Source organism: Stigmatopora argus, chromosome 3, assembly GCF_051989625.1.
Source record: "Stigmatopora argus isolate UIUO_Sarg chromosome 3, RoL_Sarg_1.0, whole genome shotgun sequence".
Lineage (NCBI taxonomy): Eukaryota > Metazoa > Chordata > Actinopteri > Syngnathiformes > Syngnathidae > Stigmatopora > Stigmatopora argus.
In genome coordinates, this window is record NC_135389.1 from 20,967,843 (window position 1) to 20,992,331 (window position 24,489).

The window sequence follows — 24,489 nt, forward strand, 5'->3', positions numbered from 1 at the left end:
TAACATGTTATCGGCAAAGACAATTACTGACGTGAATCACAACATGGCGCCTTTTGTTCTCACTCGCATTGTCGAGGCTGCACTTTTTCATCAGGGCGACGATTGCGCGACGTTTCTTACGTAGTTTAAAAAAAAATCCCAATGCTGAACTTTTATCAGACCAATACACGCGCTAATATGTTGGAATAATTGAACATACTTTTTGTAGTGTGTTGAACATACTTTTTGTAGTGTGTTGTTTACTATTCAGATAATTAAACAGCTTAACCACTAATTAACTTTGAATAAACAATATTACTGTCTAAAGTCTATATGTATGCCCTACAATAGGACATTTTTAAAATTATTATCATATCAACTCTTATTTATGATGTTGACTACTTTTTTCTTAGTTATTATTTATTGATTATTTATTTGTTCATTTGTTTGTTGTTGTTAATTGTGCACTTCCCTACTTATATGTTGTTGACTCCTTATTTATTTATTATTTATTGTTATTTATTGATTATTATTTTCAGCTTGTTGTTATTTGTACTTTTGTGGTGAAGCTTTAATTCTCATTATACTCGTATAATGACAATAAAAGCATTCAATTCAATATAGCATACCGTATTTTTCGGACTATAAGTCGCACTTTTTTCATAGTTTAGCCTGCAATTAATGTATTATTTATAATTAGTGCGGTCTATTTGTTTTTTTTCTCTCTGACCATTAATTAACCTGTTATTTTGTTTTTTCGGATATAATTATCTGGAAAAAGTGTTACTTTAACAGATGTTTGTTCTTTGGTCTCTGACAATTTTTTTTTTTTTTTAAATCCCTCCCCCAAAAAAATTGACATATACTCCAGTGCAACACATTTTTTGATGATGTATTCTTATTTTCAAATGTATAAAAGAAGCAATTAGCTCACACTCTTTGTACGTTAATGTGGAGCATGTCTCTAATTTATATGTAAATGTTGCCCCTGATTTTCATCTCCAAATATTTGACAGTAAATTACAATTCAGCCCATCAATATTACCGCAACAAAAACGGTAAATTTCCCTCCTTACGTTCCCCCTTTCAATGATGACACTCATTACTCATATATTGGGAAAACAAGCCACTTTATTCGGGACGATAGACACTGGCATTTATCGCATTTGAAAATGTTACATACATTAAACACAAAAAATGAATTATTTGAAGACTTCAATATAGAATATAATTACTGTCCAATCCTGTTTCGCTGCCTTTTATCGGTCATTAATACGTCGTTTAATTTCCTTTTTTTTTTTTGATCAAGTTCATACACATTGAGTATGTTACACGACATTAAACATCAACAATAAGACTTCCAAAATTCCAATCGTGGATCATTCGAGGTTCTTTCTTGTCGTTTCTGCACTCGAATCCCCGCAGTTTTACACCTGTAAATGTTGCCCGTGGGATTAATTAGTGCCTGAAATGCGTTTGGATGGCAAAAAAAATATTTCACCTCACTTTAACGTCGTTTCAAACAGACTCCAGGTGGACACTCGTCATCATTAGTGGACTCCTGTGGAAGAAAAATATGTTTATGTGAGGGACGGGGGGGTTAATATATTGGATTTAAAACAAAATCAGCCATCCAGACCGTTTTTGTCACCTTTTTAGACCAATCAATGTTTGAGTTTGATTTATTTAATAAAGGGATAGTACAGTAATCCCTCGAATATCGCGATTAATGTAGACCAAACATGGCCGCGATAATCAGAAAATTGGGAAGTAGGATGACCCCTATTTAAAAAAATATATATATATATGTTTTTTTTTTCAGTGCTGAGTCCTAGTAGCAAGCGGAGGACAGGGGAGTGGCTTCAGTTTACGAGTGTCGGCATGGATTTTCACATTTTATGAACTTTAAGAATATATTTTTTTAAGTTCAGAGTGGCTTCCGCTTACGAGTTTCAACGTGGATTTTCACATATTTTTATGAACTTAAAAAATATATATATATATATTTTAAAGTTCAGAGTGGCTTCTGCTTACGAGTTTCAGTGTGGATTTCCACATTTTTTATGAACTATATATATAAATATATTTCATTTTTAAGTTCATAAAAATGTAAAATTCCACGCTGAAACTCATAAGTGGAAGCCACTAGGACTGAAGTAAAAAAATGTCATCGTTAATAGCAGAAAAAAAGCACCAAGTAGTGAATTCGCGATAAGTGAAGTCGCAATAATCGAGGGATTACTGTACATGTACATATTAATGAACATATTCATATTAGTGTTAGTTAACATATATATAAGAGTATAGCCGAATGCTAATTTTCATCTTTAGTCCCTTGTGCAGGTTGAAGATAAATGAGGACACACACACACACACACATTTATACACAAATGTAGCACAGTTCTTCGCTAATTTAGCACTCTTTCTGAAGGGAACTACACAGTCACCTCTAGAGCCAGCTCTTGTTGATCTATTGGAATATATATATATATATATATATATATATATATATATATATATATATATATATATATATATATATATTTGGATTGGATAACTTTATTCGTCCCGTATTCGGGAAATTTGACACAAATGATCCAATGATCTCACCAGCCCAAATATATGCTCAAATGAGGGATGGTTAGACTGACCCAATCATCTTCTGGGATCTCCTTTGCTGATATTCGGCCTCGTCCACCGTCCACACGGCGCCTTTGGCGTTCTCCACGCGCACAAAGCATCGGTGAAGGCTCAGGTTGTGACGCACAGCGTTCTGATGTAAACCAAAAATGTTGTCACCATCCTTTCAAATTCAGATTTTTTTTTCAATTGAAGTACAGGTCAGAAGTCACATCTCATCTGACCTTATCAATGACACTAAAAGAGTTTGTGTACGTTGGATTCCCCCCTAAAAGGGATGGTTGTTTATTTTAGCAAACCTGTTGGGATTCAAGGGTCGTGGGGGTGCTGGAGCCTATCCTAGCTAAAAATCGGTTGGTAGCCAATCGCAGAGTGGTTGGCAAAATCAAGGACAAATGACATAAAACTACATTTTCTGCTGGCAAAATTATTATTATTATTTTTTAAATCAAGAATTGTATTCATTCATTAATTTTACGAGGCACTCTTTAATATGTATTTTTTTAACATCAAATTCTATGGAAATAATACACATGGACCAAAACATTTTTTAAATTCGTTTTTTTTTTCAAATTATTATTTTTAATTTATTTTTAAAACATGTTGTTATCTAAAGAATTGAAATACATTTAAATTAATTAGAGGAACACGATCGATTACCTTCCAGGTGGCTGCGTTACGTCGGAAAAAGACAAGTCTTTTTTTTTATTCATATTTTTTTTCCAAATTATTATTTTTGATTCATTTTTAAAATAGGTTATTATCTGAAGAATTAAAATGCATTTAATTGAATTAGAGGAACATGATCGATTACCTTCCAGGTGGCTGCGTTCCGTCGGAAAAAGGCAAAAGTCGCCGTAAACCAGTTGTAGATCTCGTTCAATGTCAGTTGCGTGTCTGCTGATTCCATAATGGCCTTTTTGACAAAATAATATTCATATTTAGAGTCAGATCCACGCAAATGGAAGACTTTCAAAATAAAACTAGGAAGCACCTGTCTTATTAAGGTCGCGTAGGTAAAAGGTGGGCGGATGTCCGCGTTCTTGTAGAGCTCACGATCTTTTTCTGGAATTGCAATATTATAATGTTAAAATATTTTTTCATATTTTTTTTATTTTTTTAGGTGCATGGATGACCTGTAGAGTAGGTCAACCAGAGATGGGGGCGTCGCAGCGCCCCGGCAAATGACGCGTTCGGGCTTTCTTCTGGCGAGAGGGTGTCGACGTCCGCAACATTTGGAGGATTCGGCGAGGGCGAGTTGGGCTGCAAGAAAACGTGACGGAGCTCTTTGATTGGCCACTTTCAGGTAATCATAATACTCTATTGCAGATGTAAATTTGAGGTGCGTCATTTTGAACAAAAAGAAAAATCTTCTTAAAGCCATATTTAATATAATAGAATGTATGTTTTTTGTTCTTGTTAGTCATTATTTTTTATATTTTCACAAGAGAAACGGTCAAGACTCCATTAAATGTTAACAATTACGAAATAAGATCAGATGACATCAAATAAGGTCAAACTAAAAGGAATTTATATATATATACATACATACATATATGTATAAAATTTTGTATATATGTATGTATATATATATACATATATATATATATATATATATATATATATATATATATATATGTATGTATAAATATATACATACATATATACATACATATATATGTATAAAATTATGTATGTATATATATATATAGGTATGTATATATATGTGTATATATATACATACATATATGTATAAAATTTTGTATATATGTATGTATGTATATATATATATATATACATATATATGTATATATACATACATGTGTATATATATGTATATATACACACACATATGTATATATAGGTATGTATATGTATATATATGTATATATATATACATACATATATATATGTATAAAATTTTGTATGTATGTGTATATATATACATATATATATACATATATATATATGTATATATACATACATATATACATGTATATATACATACATATATGTGTATATATATATATATATATATATATATACACATACATATATGTATATATATACACATATATACATATATGTAGCGTTGTTTTAATATCATAGTATTTTTTCTGATTTGCCTTTTCCGAGCACTGTCCAATTCATTTAAACTGGGAGGACTGGCTGTGAAGGCGAATCTTTCTGTGCAATTGACGGTGCATGGCGTCCAATTCTTTTGACTGGATTGGACGCTAGCACCTGACGAGTCGGTCTTATGGAGGATTACGTCATCAAAACAATGGGCAAGTGCGCTTAGCTCGTCGTACCTGTGGATAAAGGGAATCGGTTGAGGTGTCTTGTGAGGTCAAAGGTGGTCTTTCAGGGGCAGGCTGGCATTCCTGAGCGGACGCTAGCTGAAGGTGAGCCGTCATGGCGCGCAGACGCTCTCGTTCTTTGTGGAGCTGGAGAAGAGATGCTTGCCAATTTTTTATTTTTTATTTGTCCCAGGTGTGATTCATTGCATTCGTGAATTGCGGACTTATTGTTGCCTGTAGGCCAGTTTTTTTCCGTGTGCTTTTTGTGTGTTTACGGATTGGAATGATAGTTTGGTGGTTTTTCAAATTGTAGTTTTGCCGATTGTCTTGGTTTTTGCCTCAACCGCTTTATCCTCATAAGGCTCAAGGGGGGTGCTGGAGCCTATCCCAGCTGACTTCGAGGGACACCCTGAATCGGTGGCCAGCCAATCGCAGGGCACAGGGAGACAAACACAATTTAGAGTGTCCAATCAGCATCTTTGGAATGTGGGAGGAAACCGGAGTACCCGGAGAAAACCCACGCAGGCCCGGGGAGAACATGCAAACTCCACACAGTTGGACCGACCTGGATTTGAACCCAGGTCTCCCACGGTGAGGCCGACGTGCTAACCACTCAGCCGCCGGGCGTGGCCAAATGAAGAATTTATAGTCCGGAAATTACGGTCATTTCGACTTTTGGTTGCAAGTCGGCAGAGCCTCGGCTGATATTCTTGCGCTTTTAAGTCCAGTGTTATGTGCAATTTTTTTTAGATTTTTTTTTTTGACATTCCAAAAAGAATCTCCAATCTTTAAGGAGTTGATTCAAACCTTTTCGTAGACTTTGGAAGGTTGCGGCAAAGCTCACCTGAATTTCCAGCTGGCGAACCACTTGCATCTGGACGCGACACTGCGCCGCGCTTCTGTCGTCCAGTGTGTGCTCGCAGTGCATGTGACTGAAACACACAGTTTTAGTTTAGTTAGCATACTTTAGGCATCTTTGCATTTTATTAAGTCTTTTGAAATGTGCTGCTTTCTTTTTTTTTGGCCGACTACAGTAATCCCTCGATTATCGCGGTTCATGTACACCAGACATGGCCCCGATAAACAAAAAAACGCAAAATAGGGTCACCCCTATTTAAAAAAAAATGATTTTCTCATTTTTATGGACTTACAAAAACAAAAATTAATTAAAAAAAAAAAATCCCCCAGGAAAAAAATCTGCGATATAGTGATATAGTGATATAGCCGCGATATTCGAGGGATTACTGTAATTCACATTTGTGCATTTTAACTGCAGGATACCACCCCTCCCACTCAATGGATTGGACGTCTATCGCCATCAATGACAGCCAATCAGGTATTTTTAATTTTTCAATTTTTAACCCTTTGGCTGGGATAATTTATGCTTGCAAAAAATTGCATTTTGCTTTCCTTTTGCATTATTTGCTGATGTTCCAGAGCCCATTTCCCATCCAAATATACTAAATATCTGCGATAATCTCTATACTTATTATGAATAAGTTTTCTTGAAAAATGCTAACTTTTATGAGTTAAACGCCCAAAAAAAGTCCAGTAAAATGTTTGTCCGCACTCGTCTTTTGTTTACATTCCATCAGCTCTTTTGCGGAGGGTGATTATTTATTCCAAACTGGTGACTAAACATTATTTTTTCAGTTTCTACGGAGACTCGGGCGCTAACTTCAAAATGTTTTTTGGGGGTATCTGGTGCATTTTTTTTGCTACTTACGTGAGACTGTTTTTAATTTTCGCAAAAAAAATGCGCATTAGGCAGTCAAAGGGTTAACTTACTTGACAAACTGGGCATAGTTTTGGCAGGTGGACTCGCATCCCGGCCAGTTGCAGACGCCGTGACCGTAAAGCGCGTTTGTCGTGATTACATCCGCTGGAGTTGACCTACAACATCAAACACATTAGAAAAAAATGAAAGATTTTATTATTCATATTATTCAGAGTCCAAATTTTCAACTGTGAGAGTTAAATTCAATTGAACACCTTACATTGAAGCAGCATAAAAAATCCAATCTGCCAAATTATTTTTGAAATCTCATTGATTTTTTTTTGAATTGGAGTGAAAATAAGAGAAAAATTAAGGCAAAGAGGCTCTTGTTATTATTATTATTATATTGAATTTAGTGTATTATACAAGTATAATGAGATTTAAACTCTCACCATGAAGTGCACAAATATCAACAGACAAATAAATAATCAATAAACAATACCAATAAATAATATATAAATCAATAAATAAAACATTTAAATAAGTAGTCACAAACATAAATAATTAGGGAAGTGCACAAATAACACCAACAAACAAACAGACAAATAAATCATCAATAAACAATACCAATAAATAATCAATAAATAAGTTATATTTAAATAAGTAGTCAAAAACAAGTAGGGAAGTCCACAAATAACAACAACAAACAAACAGATAAACATTCATAAATAAATCATCATAAATAAATAATCATAAATGAATCATCATAAATGAATAATCATAAATGAATAATCATAAATAAATAATCAATAGTTAAATAATATTTAAATTAGTCGAAAACAAGTAGGGAAGTCCACAAATAACAACAACAAACAAACAGATAAACAATCATAAATAAATAATCTTAAAGAAATAATCATAAATAAATAATCATAAATAATCAATAATTAAATAATAAATAAATAAGTAGTCAAAAACAAGTAGGGAAGTCCACAAATAACAACAACAAACAAACAGATAAACAATCATAAATAAATAATCATACATAAATAATCATAAGTAAATAATCATAAATAAATAATCATAAATAAATAATCATAAATAAATAATCATAAATAAATAATCATAAATAAATAATCATAAATAAATAATCATAAATAAATAATCATAAATAAATAATCATAAATAAATAATCATAAATAAATAATCATAAATAAATAATCATAAATAAATAATCATAAATAAATAATCAATCATTAAATAATTAATAAATAAGTAGTAAAAAAAATAGGTAGGGAAGTGCACAAATAACAACAACAAACAAAAATCATAAATAAAGAATCAATAATTAAATAATAAATAAATAAGTAGTCGAAGACATAAATAGGTAAGGAAGTGCATAAATAACAACAACAAACAAACAGACAAATAAACCACCTGTGAGGAGAAGGCGACGGCGGTTTGTCCCGCCGCGCTCGTCTGTCCTCGCTGGTCTCGTCCTCGTCTTCGCCATGGCGCCGCACGTTTTGCTCTTCCGCTTTTGTCATCTCCCTCCAAACGTGGTTCCACCCCACAGATCTGCCGTCGGCTATCATCAAACGGAGAAACGTGAGGTCGCCCGTCAACTTTTTGGGGGGGAAAACGCGCGAACCTGCGGAGATGCACGCCGACGGTTCTCGCCGAAGATTCTGCCGGAGCGCCGCTTTCTGCGAGAGGAGCCGTCAAACGAGTCAACACGCCGTGGCGAAATGTCACAAAAAAAGGTAAGAGCTTAATGGTTACCTCGTGGCTTTTATTTATCGGCTGCTGTCGAAGCCACTGCGTGTTGATTTGCTGTTGTTGCTTGTAGAATTCTTTGAGATGGTGCTGAAACGATAATTTATTATTATTAGCGGATTTTCTCGCATATTAGCTGCCTCCGCGTATAAGCCGCACCATTAAAATTGCCTTAAAATCGTTTAATATTACAATTTCTCGCGTATAAGTCGCCCCCTGATGCACAATTTTCACCTCCATATTCGTGGTTTTAATAGGGAGTACAAATTTCTTACTTTGAAGGGGAAATCTCGCCCAAAAAATGATGACTGAATCGAGGGTACGGCTTATATGCGCACTAATTAGACTTGACATGCACGGAACTGCAAGGTGACAAAAACGAAACGCCATAACGCAAGGCAATGCGGCCGATAGGGTCATTTATTTCAAAATAAAGAAAAGATAAACGGATAAAACGCTAAACGAAATTTATTTTGACGTCTATGAATGAAATTCAAGAAAATAAATAAACCGTATCTTGTATAAAACATGAAAAAAACTCACATGTGCCTTCCATTGCTCGCTCAGGGAGTCACCATCTTACCTAGGGATGACAAACTAGACCACTATGGACACACTTCCTGCTTGTACTGCCCACATGACTTCCTTTTTGAATTAGTCTACGTGCAGGCAACACCCTTTCGGAATGTGCAATCCAGCAATTGATTGATACAGTATCTCAGAAATATCACGTGCAATAATTTTTCTTAAGATGTTCCCTTCAAAATAACATATTTGTACTCCCTATAAAAACCATGAATATGGAGGTGAAAATATTGTGAATCAGGGGGCGTCTTATAGAAGAAAAAAATGTCAAATTCAACAATTTTAAAGCCATTTTAAGGGTGCGGCTTATACGCGGAGGCGGCTAATATGCGAGAAAATATGGTAGACGGCCCCAAAACATTCTGAATTTGACATGACCCGTTTCCTTCACGTCACCGAGAACTTTTTCCGCCTTGTCCATCCGGTGAAGATTAGATTAGATTAGATTAGAACTTTATTTCATCCCGTATTTGGGACATCCCCTTGGTTGCAGTAGCAAGACAGTAGCAAGCACAGACACAGAAGACATTGTAGACCTAGGTAAAAAAAAAATAAACTAGAGCCACACACAGGAAGTCCACAATACCTGGTGAAGAAGGAAGAGGGCCTGCGCCTTGTGTCGCATCAACGCCTGAAGCCTGCCGGAGGACGGAATTCGCGTGGCCTGACGAGGAGCCATCTTGGACAGGAAGAACCTCCACGGGGACGCAAGGTCAAAAACGCCGCCGTCTTTCTCGGTCCGATTAGATCAAGACTGTCGCCGTCCCGGCACCTGACGAGATCTTAATTAAGCGAGCGACACAATGGCTTGCGTTATGGTGCGCACACACAGCAGAAATAGTTGAAATATTGTTGATAATTTTGAGGAAAAAAATACACAATTCTTCCTACATTTTACTAATCTTCAGTTCACATTGTAACTTCACCTTCCAAGTCATCGCCTCTTTATATTTGTTGAATTAATTTTGGATTCTTGTTCAAATATGTTGACAAATAGATGATCAAATATGTCGCTAAATTATAACAATTATTTTTAACCGAATAGAAACACATTTTTAGCCTTTTCTTTAATATCCTCTCATCTAATATATTGGAAAACAATTAGTATTGTGTTCTATAGTACTATAAATTACAAATACACATTTTTTAACTGAATAAAAACAAACAGCCTTTTATTTTATATTGTCATACCTAATATTTATAATCAAACAATTATGTTCTGCACTACTTCCTTCCTACACAATTTTACCTAAATAAAAACAGACAATTTTAGCCTTTTCTTTAATATCCTCACATCTAAAATATTGGTAAACAATTACTATTCTGCTCTCTAGTACTATAAATTACAAATACATTTTTTTAACTGAATAAAAACAGACACTTAGCCTTTTATTTTATATTGTCATATCTAATATTTATAAGCAAACAATTGTTATTGCGTTTTACAGTACTACACAATTACAAATACAAAATTTAATTGAAAAAATCGACACTTTTTAGGCCTTTTGTTTATCATCATATCTAATATATAGGCAAACAATTATCTTCCACACTACTTCCTAAACTATTTTAACCAAATAAAATCAGACACTACGTAGCCTTTTCTTTTATATTGTCATATCATTAGATTAGATTAGATTAGATTAGATTAGATTAGATAACTTTATTCATCCCGTATTCGAGAAATTTTACTGTTTTAGCAAGAGGGTGAGAATACAGACACAGGAAAAGACATTTTAGAAAATAAATAGGTAATAAATGATTAAATAAATAATATAATAAAATAATAAATAAATAAAATAAATCAAAAAATTTAATAAATAAAAATACAAATAAAATAAATAAAAATATAAAATAGAATAAATAACAATATAAAATAGAATAAATACAAATATAAAATAGAATAAATACAAATATAAAATAGAATAAATACAAATATAAAATAGAATAAATACAAATATAAAATAGAATAAATACAAATATAAAATAAAATAAATTTAAAAAATAAATTAAATCAAAAAATTAAATGAAATAAATCAAAAAAAAAAAAAAATCAAAAAAAAATAAATAAATAAATCAAAAAATACAATCAAATCAATCAAAAAATATATAAATATATTTGTTACTGTTGTTGTTATAAACATAATACAAAGTATAAAAGCCCACGAAAAATTGAGAGTTAAGATAGGATACTTACAGTTTTGGAGTTACTGTGCTTTGATGGGAAGCCGGCACTCGCTGTTGACAAAGTGAGGATGAAGATGCGATGAAGACGATACCTGGGTGGGAGGCGCCGCCGCCGCAAATTATACCAGGAGGGTGTGGGAAAAGCGGCAGTGAGCGGCAATGAGCGGACGCTTCACATCTTTTTTTCCTTTTTTTTTTACTTCATCTTACACGTCTCCCCAAATAAATAGAACGCAGAGTCACAGGAGACAAAATGGAGTATAAATACACAACAAACAAACAAGCAAGAGTCGTTTATAGTCTCCAAGTTGGGACAAGTATAGTTTGCTTTTGTGTGGGTGTCCTCATTTAGAACAAAGGCTCATTTAGTTGTTTGAGTAGCAAACACACAAGGAAACCATTGGAAATGATGTCTTTATTGCTCATTTTGTTCAATTTGTTTGCATAGCGGTTGTTAGCATGTTAGCATTTGAGTCCATTTTATATTAGAAAATTGAATTGAATGCTTTTATTGTCATTATACAAGTGTAATGAGATTTAAAGCTTCACTTTGAAGGGCACAAATAACAACAACAAACTGATAAATAATCAATAAATAATTAATAAATTAATACATAGTCAACAACATAAATAGGGAAGTGCACAAATAACAGCAACAAACAAATGAACAGATAAATAATTAATGAATAATAATAAATAATCAATAAATAAGACATACATGGTTAAGCAAAAATATTACTAGTTTATTTGCCGTTAAAATAGTTTGAACACGAGTCGGAGTAAAAATTGTAATCAAGCAGGAAGTGATTAAAAGAACTTTGTAGGTTGGTGAGGAATTCGTCTGAGATTGTTTTGTATTTTTCCGCTAAAGTCATTTTTAAATCCAAATTTTCAGTATCAAATCTGGTTTTTATGCTAAAGTGGAATTCATTTTGCTGCTCCTTTTGCCGTTCCTGCGTTGGCCATCAGGGGGCGGAATTCTATCATAGTCATGCTAATGAGGAACAGGCAGGTTTTGGTCATTTTCTGTGCAAGAGAAAGCTTATTTCCAAGTGAGTATTTTATCAGTAATTCCATCATTTCTGTTCAAATATTTGTCGGGTTTAACAAAAAAAAGCAATTTGCTTTTAAACTTGGCCATATCAATAGCATTTCCTAGTGTTGCTTTCATTAGCATCGAGCTAGCCATGGTTCACACACTATTGTACATATGTAGTTATTTTAAATACACAACATGTACTTTGTGTGTACTTTGACTACGATTATAATGATGTTAAATGTGCGTTTAATGAAACGTTCACAAGTACAGTAACTGCAACAAAAGAAAAAAAGTTTACTATGAACAATAATGTAGCAAATAAATCAGCGCTATGAGGGCTAGCATATGCATTAACATGACGTCATGCTAACACTCCAGTCAGGTCACTCGGTTTCTGGTTTCATTGGACCGTTATCATCTTTCATAAATCCCATATGTCATGTTTCAGCATTACTTTCTTCAAAACAGGAACCTTTTAAAAAGAGAGCCATAAACAATTGCTATTTTCAAATCTTATTCCTTGAGAGCCATACTCACAATATAAAAGTCAAAATACATGAAAATGAATTTTTTGTAGTCCTTTTACCTCTTTTCAAGTACAAAAAGTCTCTGAATTATTTTGACGACGTTGTTATGCTATTGCTAATCAATGAATACCAATGAGTTCAATGAGAATATTTCCATATTTTAGCTCAGAGCCATACGCACCCATCAAAAGAGCCACACACGGCTCCCGAGCCATAGCTTCCCTCCCCCTGCTTTAAACCCTTCGCCAAAGCCACCTCATTTTCCCTCCTCCGTGAGGTCATAAAGGCTCGCTCTTCATGGCTTAAAAAAAACATCTTTATTAGCTCGGTGAGATAAAAGGCTATCCTTTGCGGTGGCGTTCCGATACGACCCATAGAAATATCTCAAAAAGCGATAAGGAAGTCATAACTGCGTCATCAACGTCACCAGATTTTTCACGTGGCCGCCAGAGCTCCAAACCGAATGGACGCCGTGACTCGTAAAGCCCAGGGGATATTTTCTGACCGCCGGACATACTTGCCGTCCCCCTCCTGGCCTATTTTTAGCGTCGGCCCTGGCGACAATGTCGGCCGTAACTCGACGCCGTCCGTTAAGTCAGAGCTGGTTAAATGTCACTTGACAGGCGCCGACATCACCTTCCCGTCCACTGCACTCTCTTTCCAGTCTAGAGCTCCCATGGAGTCCGAGGGACGAAGCGGACCACCACCCGCGGCCTGCCGCCTCCACGTCCCGGATCTGGACGAGGACGAGGGCGAGGTGGAGATCAGCATCAGGCCCAAGTGTTCTCCTCTCCCGCGGAGGAGGACTTCATTTTCCGACGACGAAGGAGAAGAATCGGGGCGGGTCTTTACGCCCGGCGGGTCCAGGAGGGTGTCCTTCGCCGACGCTAAGGGTCTGAGCTTGGTCCACGTCAAGGAATTCGATTCCTGCGACGTGCCGACGGCCCCGCAGTCGGAGGGCGACGGGATGTCGGCGGAGGAGTATTCGCTGGCGCCGCTGACCTTTCAGTCGCCATTGTCTCCCGAGGACCTGCTGGTTCGAGTCCAAGAGCAGAAAATAGAGCTGGAGTCCTTGGAGTTGATTCCGGGAACGACCACGCTGAAAGGCCTGATCTGCGTCCTCAACATGTCCTTCCATAAAGCCGTCTACGTGAGGACCACGTTGGATTCCTGGGCCAGCCACTTTGACCTCCTGACCGAGTACATCCCCAACTGTGACGGCGACGCCCACACGGATCGCTTCTCCTTTAAGCTCACCTTGGTGCCGCCGTTCCCGGAACAGGGTTCCCGAGTTGACTTTTGCCTGCGCTACGAGACCCCCGTGGGGACGTTCTGGGCCAACAACGACTGCAGGAACTACGTGCTGGTCTGCCGGCCCAGGGCCAAAGAACGGGGGGTCCGGCATGAGAAGCAAAATGCGCAGAAGAAAAGCTGCCTGAAGAGCGTAAGGTAGGACTCATTCGAATCTCAAATCAATTTTTCCACATATAAAATAACTAAATACAAATTAGTTCGTCCCCACCCTATGAAAAAAAACGCCTAAAAATAGGATTTTACCATTTTCATTTGTTGTAATTCACCTGGCGGCCACATCTGGAACTGTCTCGGATGCCCAGGGACTGATTGAGTCATGTTCCTTATTGGTTACATTTTTTTGTATATTATTCCTTTAATATTTTTCATGTTTCACCATTTAGTTAAAAAGACTGTGATAATTTCATAGCAGGGTGGGCCAGTGGATAAGTGGTTAGTTCGTCGACTCGCAGTAGGGGATCCGGGTTCAAATCCAGGTCGGTGGTCCACCTGTGTGGAGTTTGCATGTTCTCCCCGGGCCTGCGTGGGTTTTCTCCGGGTACTCCGGTTTCCTCCCACATTCCAAAGACATGCACGCTAGGCTGATTGGACACTATAAATTGACCCTAGCTACGAGTGATTGGTCGTTTGTCTCTTTGTATCCTGCGATTGGCTGGCCACCAATCCAGGGAGTTAATTGGCCATAAAGTTCACCTATGCATTTTGTATTTGGCAGCCAAATCTTTTCGGAAGATACTTTGGAAATATCCCCAGAAAAGCTGTCGGAAGGTACGAACATATTTGCCGACATGAATGGATCAATGCAAAGGTTAAAAAAAATATATTTTAACTATATTTTAATTCTCTTTAGATAAGCCAACAAAAGAAGATGGAGTCAATCAAGATTTTCAATCCAATCAGTCAAAAGAAGACAGTAAGAATTTACAGGTATGGCAACAACTTCATGATGCCCAATTTATACATTTTAACCCTTTGTTTGCCACAATTACTTTGTTATCTCATACCTGTCAACTTGTGTTTTTCCCGCATTTTTACGTTTTTTTGATCATTTCAAATTGTACGTTTTTTCTTTATCGCTTAATAAGGTAAATTGCAATGATTAATAAAGGGAGCGATTGGCCAAGGTTGACAGGTATGAATATTCCAATTGGTAATCATAATGTAGGGCACATGTGTCAAAGTGGCGGCCTGGGGGCCAAATCTGGCCCGCCACATCATTTTGTGTGGCCCGGGAAAGTAAATGATGAGTGCCGACTTTCTGTTTTAGGATCAAATTAAAATGAAGAGTATGGATGTATATAAAATTTCCTGATTTTCCCCCTTTTAAATCAATAATTGTAATTTTTAATCCATTTTTCTGTGTTTTTAGTTCAAAAATCATTTAGTAAAATCTAAAAATATATATAAAAAAGCTAAAATAAACATTGTTTTAGATCTATAAAAACTGAATATTCAGGGCTTTTAATCCAGTTCTTTTATTCCATTTATAAAAAAAAATCGCAAACAATCACATGAAATCGAGTTGACGTTAACGCGGCCCGCCAACCAACCCGAGTCTGACACCCTTGATGTGGGGGACCAGTCTTATCATGACATTGCGACCCTTCAACCGTTTTTTAATTGGAGCATTCTTCCAAGCATAAATAACGTGTGATTTCCTAACTTTCTCGTTAACGAATAGGTTGAGATCAAGCACAACTGCAGCCGACGAAATCAACGAAAAGCCGCTCGGATGGCCCGAGTCAAGGACTACTTTTCTCAACGGGACGGCGTAGTGGCGGCAAGCGACACGTCACGTCTTGAAGAAATCCCAGCCGGAGATCGGACGGCCGCAAAGTGTTTTTCAGAACAGAAACCAAAGCTAGAAGACCCCGCCGGCATCCCGGAAAAAACATTCGGCGAAACGTCGACTCGACGAAATGAGACGCGGATACCGAACGAATCGCAGACGCCCGAGGAAATCACTTTGTCGTCGTTACCGCAGGGCGACGCTAGCACACGCAAGTCAAATGATAACGAATATTTCAAAACGTTAGTCTCCGAGCCTGAAAAGAAGACCGAGAACTGCCGAAGTCCAAGCAACGGCGTCCCTTTTGAACCCGCGACGCCTCCCCTTCGCCACCAGTTGCTCGGCGGGACTGAAGACGATTGGACATGGCCCGAAAATACCCAAGAAGTCAATTCAATCGGCCGCGGGGTTGTAGAAAATGTCACTTGGAACAAACAAGATGTTAGAATTCTCCAGAATCTGGTTACCAATGACATCAAGAAGCAGGACAGTCTGGATGGCGTCCACGGGTCCGTTACAGAAGATCCTGGGTTAAGATCCATGGACAAGATGCAGAATCACCAAGACATTTGGGAAACCGTGACGAAGAACTCCACTTTGAATGGCACTGGAATAAGACTAAACCCATCCCAGATGGACACTTCAGCTTCGGGGAGCTCACGAAGCGTTCAGGTACCGACATTTTTGCCGCCGTATGAATTTTCAGGTGATAAAAATTGACGCACCACTTTTTTTTTTCTTATTCAGAATCACTCAGAGATTGGCGAAGATCACCAGGTCAGTTCTGCGACCGGGGGAGGGTCAGATGGAGAAGAAGATGTGGTGAAGGGCCACCAAAAACATGAAAAGCAGCTCAACAACGGAACCGGAGAGTCCCGTAACTCCGATTTTGAGATTTGTCTTCCTGGAAACAACATTTGGAGGCGTGACCATCAGGAAAATCGAAACACGGACAGGAACGCAGATATGGATTTACCATCGAGAGGTTCACTTGGTTTGGATTTTGAATCAGAAAGTATTCAGGTGCCAACATGTCCGCCGATACGTCGATCTGAAGGTGGATTTGAAAATAACAACGCACTTTTAGCAAGTTTGGTTAGTGAGGACATCAAGAACCAGACTGGTTTGGAATTTGACGGATGGTCTCATTCTGGAAATTCGGTGGGCGGAGCCACAAATTCAGAAGATTTTAACCGTCCCAAAGGTTGCAGTTACTCAGCCACTGACGGGACAGGAGTCGGAAAACCTTCGACTTTTCTTGAAACCCAAGAAACTTACCTTAAAGATAACGCCATCCACCATTTTTGTGAAGATTTGGACAATCACTCACAAGCGGTGTCCTTTTTCGTAGCCGTATCCGACAGTTGGCATGAAGACCTTCAGGAACCTGATAGGTCTCCAGAGATAGACCAGATACAAAACGGGGAGGCCATGTTGGAGGAAGAGAACGTTTCAGAAGAAGAAGAACCAAAGGACGTTCAGAACTGTCCAGGAATAGAGAGACTTGACAACCCGAAGGAGGACATTGCGGCGATGAAAACCCCCACGGTTGAAGAAGCGGGTTTAAACGAGACCACGTGGGGAGCTGAAGCACATTTAGCCGAGATGCTAGAAGGCAAAAAGAAGGTCGAAGTTAGGGAAGAAGGCGCCGATCACGATGCGGCGTACGTAAGAAAAGACCAGCGAGATGTGGAGAAACGAAATAAAGAGAACCTCGATGGAGTAGAAGACAAAGATGACAGCCAAATGTGGCGATTGGACCAAAAGGAGCTAGAAGAAGAACTCTGGACTCATCTGTGTGAGGATCCTGGATCTGGAGAAGATCCCAAAGCCCAGATCTTGGATGAATCTCCTCTCCGGGAAGACGACCGGCTGTCCGAGGAACCGGAGAGCGACGAAGCCTCGGTAGAGACCGACTCCGATGACGAAGTGGAGCTCTACATGCACTGCCTGCGTGCGGTCCAGACCAAAGACCGGGGCGCCGAAGTGGCTTTCGGCTTGAGCGAGAGGCCTTCGTTGAGGAGGAGCAAAGCGCTGTCCTCGCCCATGCCGTCCATAAGCGAGGCACTCGACGAGGAACGTGGCGGTCTTTGGGAAAGCCATGAAAACCCACCAACCGCTTCACCCAAGCCGAGCCGACCCGAAATGGCCGACGGAAACGCGGCGAGGTCGCGGGAAACCTGCACCCGCGACTGCGTCTCCAAAACGTTGCTGTACGCCACCTTGATGGCGGTGTTCGTAGTCACGGCTTATTATTACGACTTTCTGGCCTGTTTTGGCCTCTACTTGATTTCTGTCTTGTGGCTCTTGTGTCAAAGCGAGAAACAGACAATTAAAGATAACTCCATTGGCTAAATTCCAGTCTGAAAACCCGTTTTGAAATACCCATGTTTTTGACAAATACTGGACTTTTTTTGTATGAGTGTGCTTAACATAATCCGATGAAACTCTAAGCAAGAATCCTATTGAAAAATATCCTAAACAAGATGATCCACGTAACACGTTTTCAACTCGTCTGCTTTTATTCTGAAAACAAGACATGTCATGTCGCAAAGATTATTTTTATTGTAAAAATGAATATGTACAAATAAACAGCTACCCCGAACTATATATGCTAGCGTCATTGTCGCAGCTTGTATAAAATGTAAATGAAAGTTCTAAATTGTATACTATGAAACAAAATTTATAGGTTGCGATATGTGGTTTATTAACAAGTGCATAATTGAAATACAGCTCGATAGATAGATGATTTTGCAGGTATGTGCCATACAATACAGAATCAATTTTGGGTCAAAGCTGTTACTAAAATACACTAAAGATGTTCAATGTCCACAGTGAGTACGATATATTAACCCTTTTAACTACTATATTGGTCTAGATATCAACCTGGAATTCAGATATTTGTGAATGTTCAACGTTATACAAAAACATTATGAAAGCAAAGTTTAAACTTTCCCTAGATAGCTTGTTTAAAGGGCATTCCCGAGACCCCCTAACACAAATTTCTTTATTGGTTTGATAAGAGTAATGATAATGTTTGTTTCTCTATATTCACTTTATTTTAGTCCATATAAAATATGAGCGCAGACAGTATTTGAACAGGGAAAAAATGTTGCTTTATTCCCCACATAATTATTTTTTTTCCCTCCCTCCGTGTAGTTAACGTGTGTGACGATACGGAAGGCGAATTTACTAGAAGCATTTGAACGCAGCAGACGAGGTGCGCTGGTTTCATGTCTTGTGATTGGACGTCGCGCTGTCACTTCAGACCACATGTGAGCTACGACCAGCCAATCAATTTACGTTTTCTTGGCACATGCACTGCCGGCTCGCCGGTGGTTAAAGCAGCTGTAAAGGGGGAAAGAGGAAGCCAGCCACCAGCAAACGAGCTCACCGGACCGGCGCTATGGACCCCAGCGACGACGTTGAGACGGCGGAGACGGACAGGCACCCGGCCCTCTTTTCCGTGCCCATTCCAGAAGCGTCCGCGTCTAAGAACGAGCAGGAAAAACTATCAGGGGTTGTGAAAAACGTCCACAGAAAGCTCCGCAGGAAATACAGAGAAGGTGAGGCCCACCCGTCTTATTTTGGCTAACCGAATGCTAATTTGCAAAACTGCACCGTCACTAGCCAAATTGTCATTTTGCAAAAATTATCATGTTTTGTTGTCTTGTTCGGTATTTGTACCGGTCACACGTTCAGCTACCGTCGACGTTTGGCTGCCTTTCACCGGCAGAGGCCTTTTACATATTTGGGTCACTGACGAGGCTCACGGTTGGGCTTAAGTTTAAGATGACGCTCAAACTATGCGCCTCATATTCATATACTTGTCGCAATGGCATATTTTTCCCCTTCGTCTGTGTATAATATAAGATAATGGTTGCCTTTCGGAGTGAAGGCTTGAATACATAAACAACTTCATACACATTTTTCATATACACTGACTGTAACAGCCCTTAACTTTTTTTTTGTCTAATCACCGATTTTGCTAAATCCTGACCCGGCCATTTTAGTTGATGGCGATTTTTACTTCTTATATGATAGTAAGTCTTTAATCAAAACAATCTTGTTTTGTTATAAAATATTGGACATTGTCTGTAAACAATGTTTTTTAACAGCACTTGCAGAAAAAAATATTGAAAGGTTCAATTCTTTAATTTACGAACTAATGATTTGTAGCTTTATTTTATAAAACTTAAAATCCAGCACTTTTATTTACAAAAAAAATCACAGCTTCAAGAGGTGAATAAATTACATTTCCTGCAACATACCTATTGAAAGTCTTTTTTAGTATACCTTTTAATGCTGGAATAATTTGTATGTGAGCCAAATGTGTGCATTCATTAAACAGGTATCATCTATTGGCCCAAAAAACAATGAGTTTATTATGAAACTAGCCAACAATTATCTAATTTCTTCCTCTTAACCTGAGATAGTCATTTGCTTCACAGTCGAAATGAATTGGACGTCTACTGCTGTCAACAGCACCAAATAAGTTATTTGATGTCCCTATAATAGATTTATGGAAGGAATGTGTTGACAGGGTATATAGCTAGCTAAATATTAAACATGAACCAGCCTTTGACTAAATATTAGCTAAATAGTTAGCCTGGCCAAACACTAAACCCGGAAATAAAAGTCGACTGTAACAGTTGAGACAGAAAAGAGCAAACAAAAACTATGCACACTTACAGTAATAAAACAAAAATTGCATCCTATTTTGCAGACGATGAAATGCTGACAAAAATATTTATAATTAAGACAACAACAAAAACACCAAATAAAGAAGTTTTGAACAAATATGAAATCAACAAAGGCCACATACCAGACTATCAATTCATTTTTAAAATGGATTAATCTGCGATTTCCATTGGCTGCTCTACTTCAAACTGAAGAGTTTTTTTACCGTTATTATTTTGTTTCTTGCGGACAGCTTGGTCGCTTTGAGAACTCCGGCGCTTGCCAGCTAACCACATGATTAGCTAACGAGCAACGCGTGATCCACTTGAATCATCGCGGTCACGCCTTCGGGCCCACGCTTCTCTATAAAACACGCCGTCCTTGCGGCGCGCTCTCCACGGCGTTCCCTCTTTTCGGGAAAATCGCCAGCCCGTCCCACATCTCCCCCGTTTCTTTCCCCCAACAGTGGGCGATTTCGACAAGATTTGGCGCGAGCACTGCGAGGACGAGCGGACGCTGAGCGAGTACGCCGTCGCCATGAAGAACCTCGCCGACAATCACTGGGCCGTCAGCCGCGAAAAGGAGGGACGCATCGATTGGTGTCGCAGGTGAGCGAGCGTCGCCGGATTCATTTGTCGACAAAAAAAAGATGGCGTGGACGTCGGGGGGGCTTCGTTCAGACGACCCACATGTCCTTCTTGCGTCCGCAGCGTCTGCCAAGAGTATTTCCGGGACGGCGGCATGAAAAGAATGTTGGAGAAGGATCAGAAAAGCGCCTCTTTCTCTAGCGCTCCCGCCGAAGCGTCTGCGATTGGACAGCCGTCTCATTCTAACCAATGGTAAAACTTTTTGGGATGTTGGAGAAAAGCTACGTTGAAAAAGAGTACCGTATTTTCTCACATATATGCCGTATTTGTTACTAAAAATAATGATGACTGAATCAAGGTACGGCTTATATGCGCACAAATTAGACTTGACATGCATGAAACGCCATATCTTTTTAAAATTTATTTACAGTGGTACCGCTACATACGAGCAGCTCTATAGACGAGATGCTCGAGAGACGAGAAAAATTTCAAGCAAATAATTCGCTCTAGATACGAGAAAAAATTCGAGATGCGAGAAAACCAAGTGGCCATGACATGAAAGGCATCATTGTAGTGCACTGTCTTTTTTTGCCGCATCTCTTTCGTGTATAACAGATATCTACGAGCACTGAACGATTTATTCAGACGAGTTTTGACCAGGAAACGCACAAAGCGCATGGGCGGGCAAAAAGAGGGCTTTCTGGGTAATGAAGTATTCTCGTGCACACAACACCGATAGCCAATGGCACCCTTTCTCAGAATAAAACTTCATTACCCACAATCAATACGTTGGGTAGGCTGTTATTCCTTCCTTAGCCTGTTAGCTCCCGCGATCGCTCATTCAAGACTACTTCTCGTTGGCAAGTGGTCGTGCGTTATCGTATTGTGAGGACATTTGTGTGCATCATTTTGGGAATATTGTGAAGGGAATATAAAAGCAAACAGTCTATCGATAGCGAACTTGAGGGTGGAGGCGTGGCAAATAGCTAAAAAAGGTAAAACAAATTAAAACAAAATTAGAATTCAGTTTTGTGTAAAGTTACATTAAACGTATGTTTGAGTGTGTCTGTATATATTAATCCAAGTTCATTTAAACGTGTTTGTTCGGTTACGAGTGTGTTGCCGTGGATTCGCTCAAGATCGACATACGAGCTCAGTCCCGGAACGAATTAAGATCGTATGTAGAGGTACCACTGTATTTTTTTAAATAAGATTTTCCCTTCAAATTAACACATTTGTACTCTCCATTAAAACCATGAATATGGAGGTGAAAATTCTGAATCAGGGGGCGGCCTATACGAGAGAAATTGTAAAATTCAAAGATTTTAAGGCAATTTTAAGGGTACGGCTTATACGCAGAGGCAGTCAATATGCGAGAAAATACGCTACATCTATGTTTCTATCTTGCGTTGCAGTCCAAGCACTCAAATGGGGAAGATCCGGCTCCTGGACGTCGGGAGTTGCTTTAACCCTTTCATGAAGTATGACGAGTTCCTTACCGTCGGTATCGACATTGTGCCTGCGGTTGAGGTGAGAACGAGCCATTTCACCCAATTAAAGCCAAAACCACTCCATCATCTTAATCATGAACACTCTTTCCACTCTGAGCTGCGTAACTGCATAACATTTCATCCGTAATTTGTTACAAGTTTGTATCAGATTGATAGGATACATCAGAGTACCTTGAGTACATTGCTAAAAACTAATGTATCAATTATTTCGCGTAGGGGTAACTTGACTTTGGCGCAGAACGGGAAAAAAAAATGGAAGAGATATGGGCAAAGTTCACTTTCAACCCCTCAATTATGCCTTTCAGCCAGCAGGGAGCACCATAAAAAAGACATCCCTTTTGAGCATTCTGTTCCAAGGATAAAGTACGATTGATTTCTTTTTTCTTTCTCCAGAGCGTTTACAAGTGCGACTTCCTCAACCTCCAGCTCCAGCGCCCCCTCCAGCTGACTGGGGAGGCGGTGGAGGCCTTCCTGCGCCACCTGCACAACCCCATCGACGCCCTGCCGGCGCAGCTCTTCCACGTGGCCGTCTTCTCGCTGCTCCTCTCCTACTTCCCCTCGCCTTACCAGCGCTGGATCTGCTGCAAGAAGGCCCACGAGCTGCTGGCCCTGCACGGCCTCTTGCTCATCATCACGCCCGACTCCTCCCACCAGAACCGCCACGCCCTGATGATGCGCAGCTGGCGCGTGGCGGTGGAGTCGCTGGGCTTCAAGCGCTACAAGTACGTCAAGTACTCCCACATGCACCTGATCGCCTTCCGCAAGGTATCGCTGGCCACCACCGGCGACCTGGTGTCGCGCAACTACCCCGAGATGCTCTACATCCCTCAGGACTTCCACGCCGCCGAGGAGGACGAGGGCGGCGAGGGGCAGGCCCGCTCCGAGGCCGACGACGAACGGCTGGCTTGGGCCTTCGCCGAGCTGCCCGACGGCTACGACTCGGATTCCGGGGAGAGCCAGAACGGCTCGCTGCCGGGCTTCCAGGAGCTGGAGGACCCCGTCCTGCTCCAGACCTAAAAGCCCCGCCTCCCCCACTTGCTCTCTTTTGCCTCGGATTGCATCGCTGCGCTGCCAAACGTAGAACCTGCTGCACCCCAAACCCAAGCCCCGCCCACCACAAACGCCCCACCCCAGGCCCCGCCCACCCCAAACGCCCCGCCCCTCCCCGAACGACGCGGTTTGCACAAGTGTGAAAGAGAGACGTTTACAGGTTATTTTTGCAGAACCCTCTCTCTGGATCAGCGTATATTTTGATAGATAGACTTTTTCTAAGAGTCGGAAACAGAGCGCCCCCCCCCCCCCCCCCCCCCCCCGAAGATATCAACGCTCGATGACCCAAGAGGAGACAAAACAAAAAAAAACACAAGAAAACCCGATCAACGTGATGCTTGGCAAGCGGGCTAGCTTCAATTGAAACGCTCACTGCCGTTGTCCAGTGTTGCATCGTTTTAAATCCCTTAAAGAGTCATGTGGTATTTGTAGCATTTTAGGATTCATCTAACTGGAGTATTCTACTAACCTAACTTAAGTGTGTTAATCACGTGTCGCAAGGTACTAATGTTTCAAGTTTTTTTTTTTTTTTTTAATTCCTACGTTGGTTATACTCATAGAATTACCGAGAAAATGTTCATTTCAAGCTAGGAAACGAGAGACGTGATATTTTTTTGAGTGAGACGAAGCCCACCAGAGCGTTTCCGGCCAGCCGTGTGATTGTCATAACCAAATTTTTTTTTGCTCTTTAGCTGCCATTGACGGCGATGGATGGGCCATCGATTGGCAGAAAACGATAAAAACAAATGTTTCCCTGTTGTCAAAAACATCAAACATATCCTCTCGAAGACTGAAAAAATCCAACTTA

General features: G+C 39.4%; 3 protein-coding genes across 5 annotated transcripts; 2 read left to right on the forward strand and 1 right to left on the reverse strand.

The window, feature by feature from the left end:
- Positions 1-1,122: 1,122 nt before the first annotated feature.
- LOC144070817 (forkhead box protein P2-like) lies at positions 1,123-9,763 on the reverse strand. The gene is made up of 13 exons (XM_077595220.1): positions 9,584-9,763; positions 8,419-8,502; positions 8,288-8,342; positions 8,074-8,224; positions 6,708-6,812; positions 5,764-5,851; positions 4,932-5,066; positions 3,756-3,882; positions 3,614-3,684; positions 3,434-3,535; positions 2,631-2,752; positions 1,486-1,540; positions 1,123-1,412 (listed from the first exon to the last, which is right to left on the reverse strand). Exons 1-12 carry the CDS (start codon positions 9,674-9,676, stop codon positions 1,498-1,500), a joined length of 1,176 nt encoding a protein of 391 aa, XP_077451346.1. The 5' UTR covers positions 9,677-9,763; the 3' UTR covers positions 1,123-1,412; positions 1,486-1,497.
- Positions 9,764-12,099: 2,336 nt separating this feature from the next.
- Positions 12,100-18,463, forward strand: LOC144070973 (uncharacterized). Of its 2 annotated transcripts, XM_077595585.1 has the most exons (6): positions 12,140-12,236; positions 13,415-14,199; positions 14,780-14,832; positions 14,915-14,991; positions 15,746-16,525; positions 16,601-18,463. In XM_077595585.1, exons 2-6 carry the CDS (start codon positions 13,427-13,429, stop codon positions 18,206-18,208), a joined length of 3,291 nt encoding a protein of 1,096 aa, XP_077451711.1. In that variant the 5' UTR covers positions 12,140-12,236; positions 13,415-13,426; the 3' UTR covers positions 18,209-18,463. The 2 variants fall into 2 exon arrangements, with proteins under 2 accessions (XP_077451710.1, XP_077451711.1); XM_077595584.1 differs by having other exon boundaries at positions 12,100-14,199.
- A 695-nt stretch (positions 18,464-19,158) lies between these two features.
- On the forward strand, positions 19,159-23,799 carry samtor (S-adenosylmethionine sensor upstream of mTORC1). Of its 2 annotated transcripts, XM_077597282.1 has the most exons (6): positions 19,159-19,419; positions 21,000-21,141; positions 21,244-21,372; positions 22,536-22,650; positions 23,025-23,396; positions 23,463-23,799. In XM_077597282.1, the coding sequence occupies exons 1-6, from the start codon at positions 19,260-19,262 to the stop codon at positions 23,646-23,648; spliced, it is 1,104 nt and encodes a 367-aa protein (XP_077453408.1). In that variant the 5' UTR covers positions 19,159-19,259; the 3' UTR covers positions 23,649-23,799. The 2 variants fall into 2 exon arrangements, with proteins under 2 accessions (XP_077453408.1, XP_077453407.1); XM_077597281.1 differs by having other exon boundaries at positions 19,160-19,419; positions 23,025-23,799.
- The last annotated feature ends 690 nt before the right edge of the window (positions 23,800-24,489 follow it).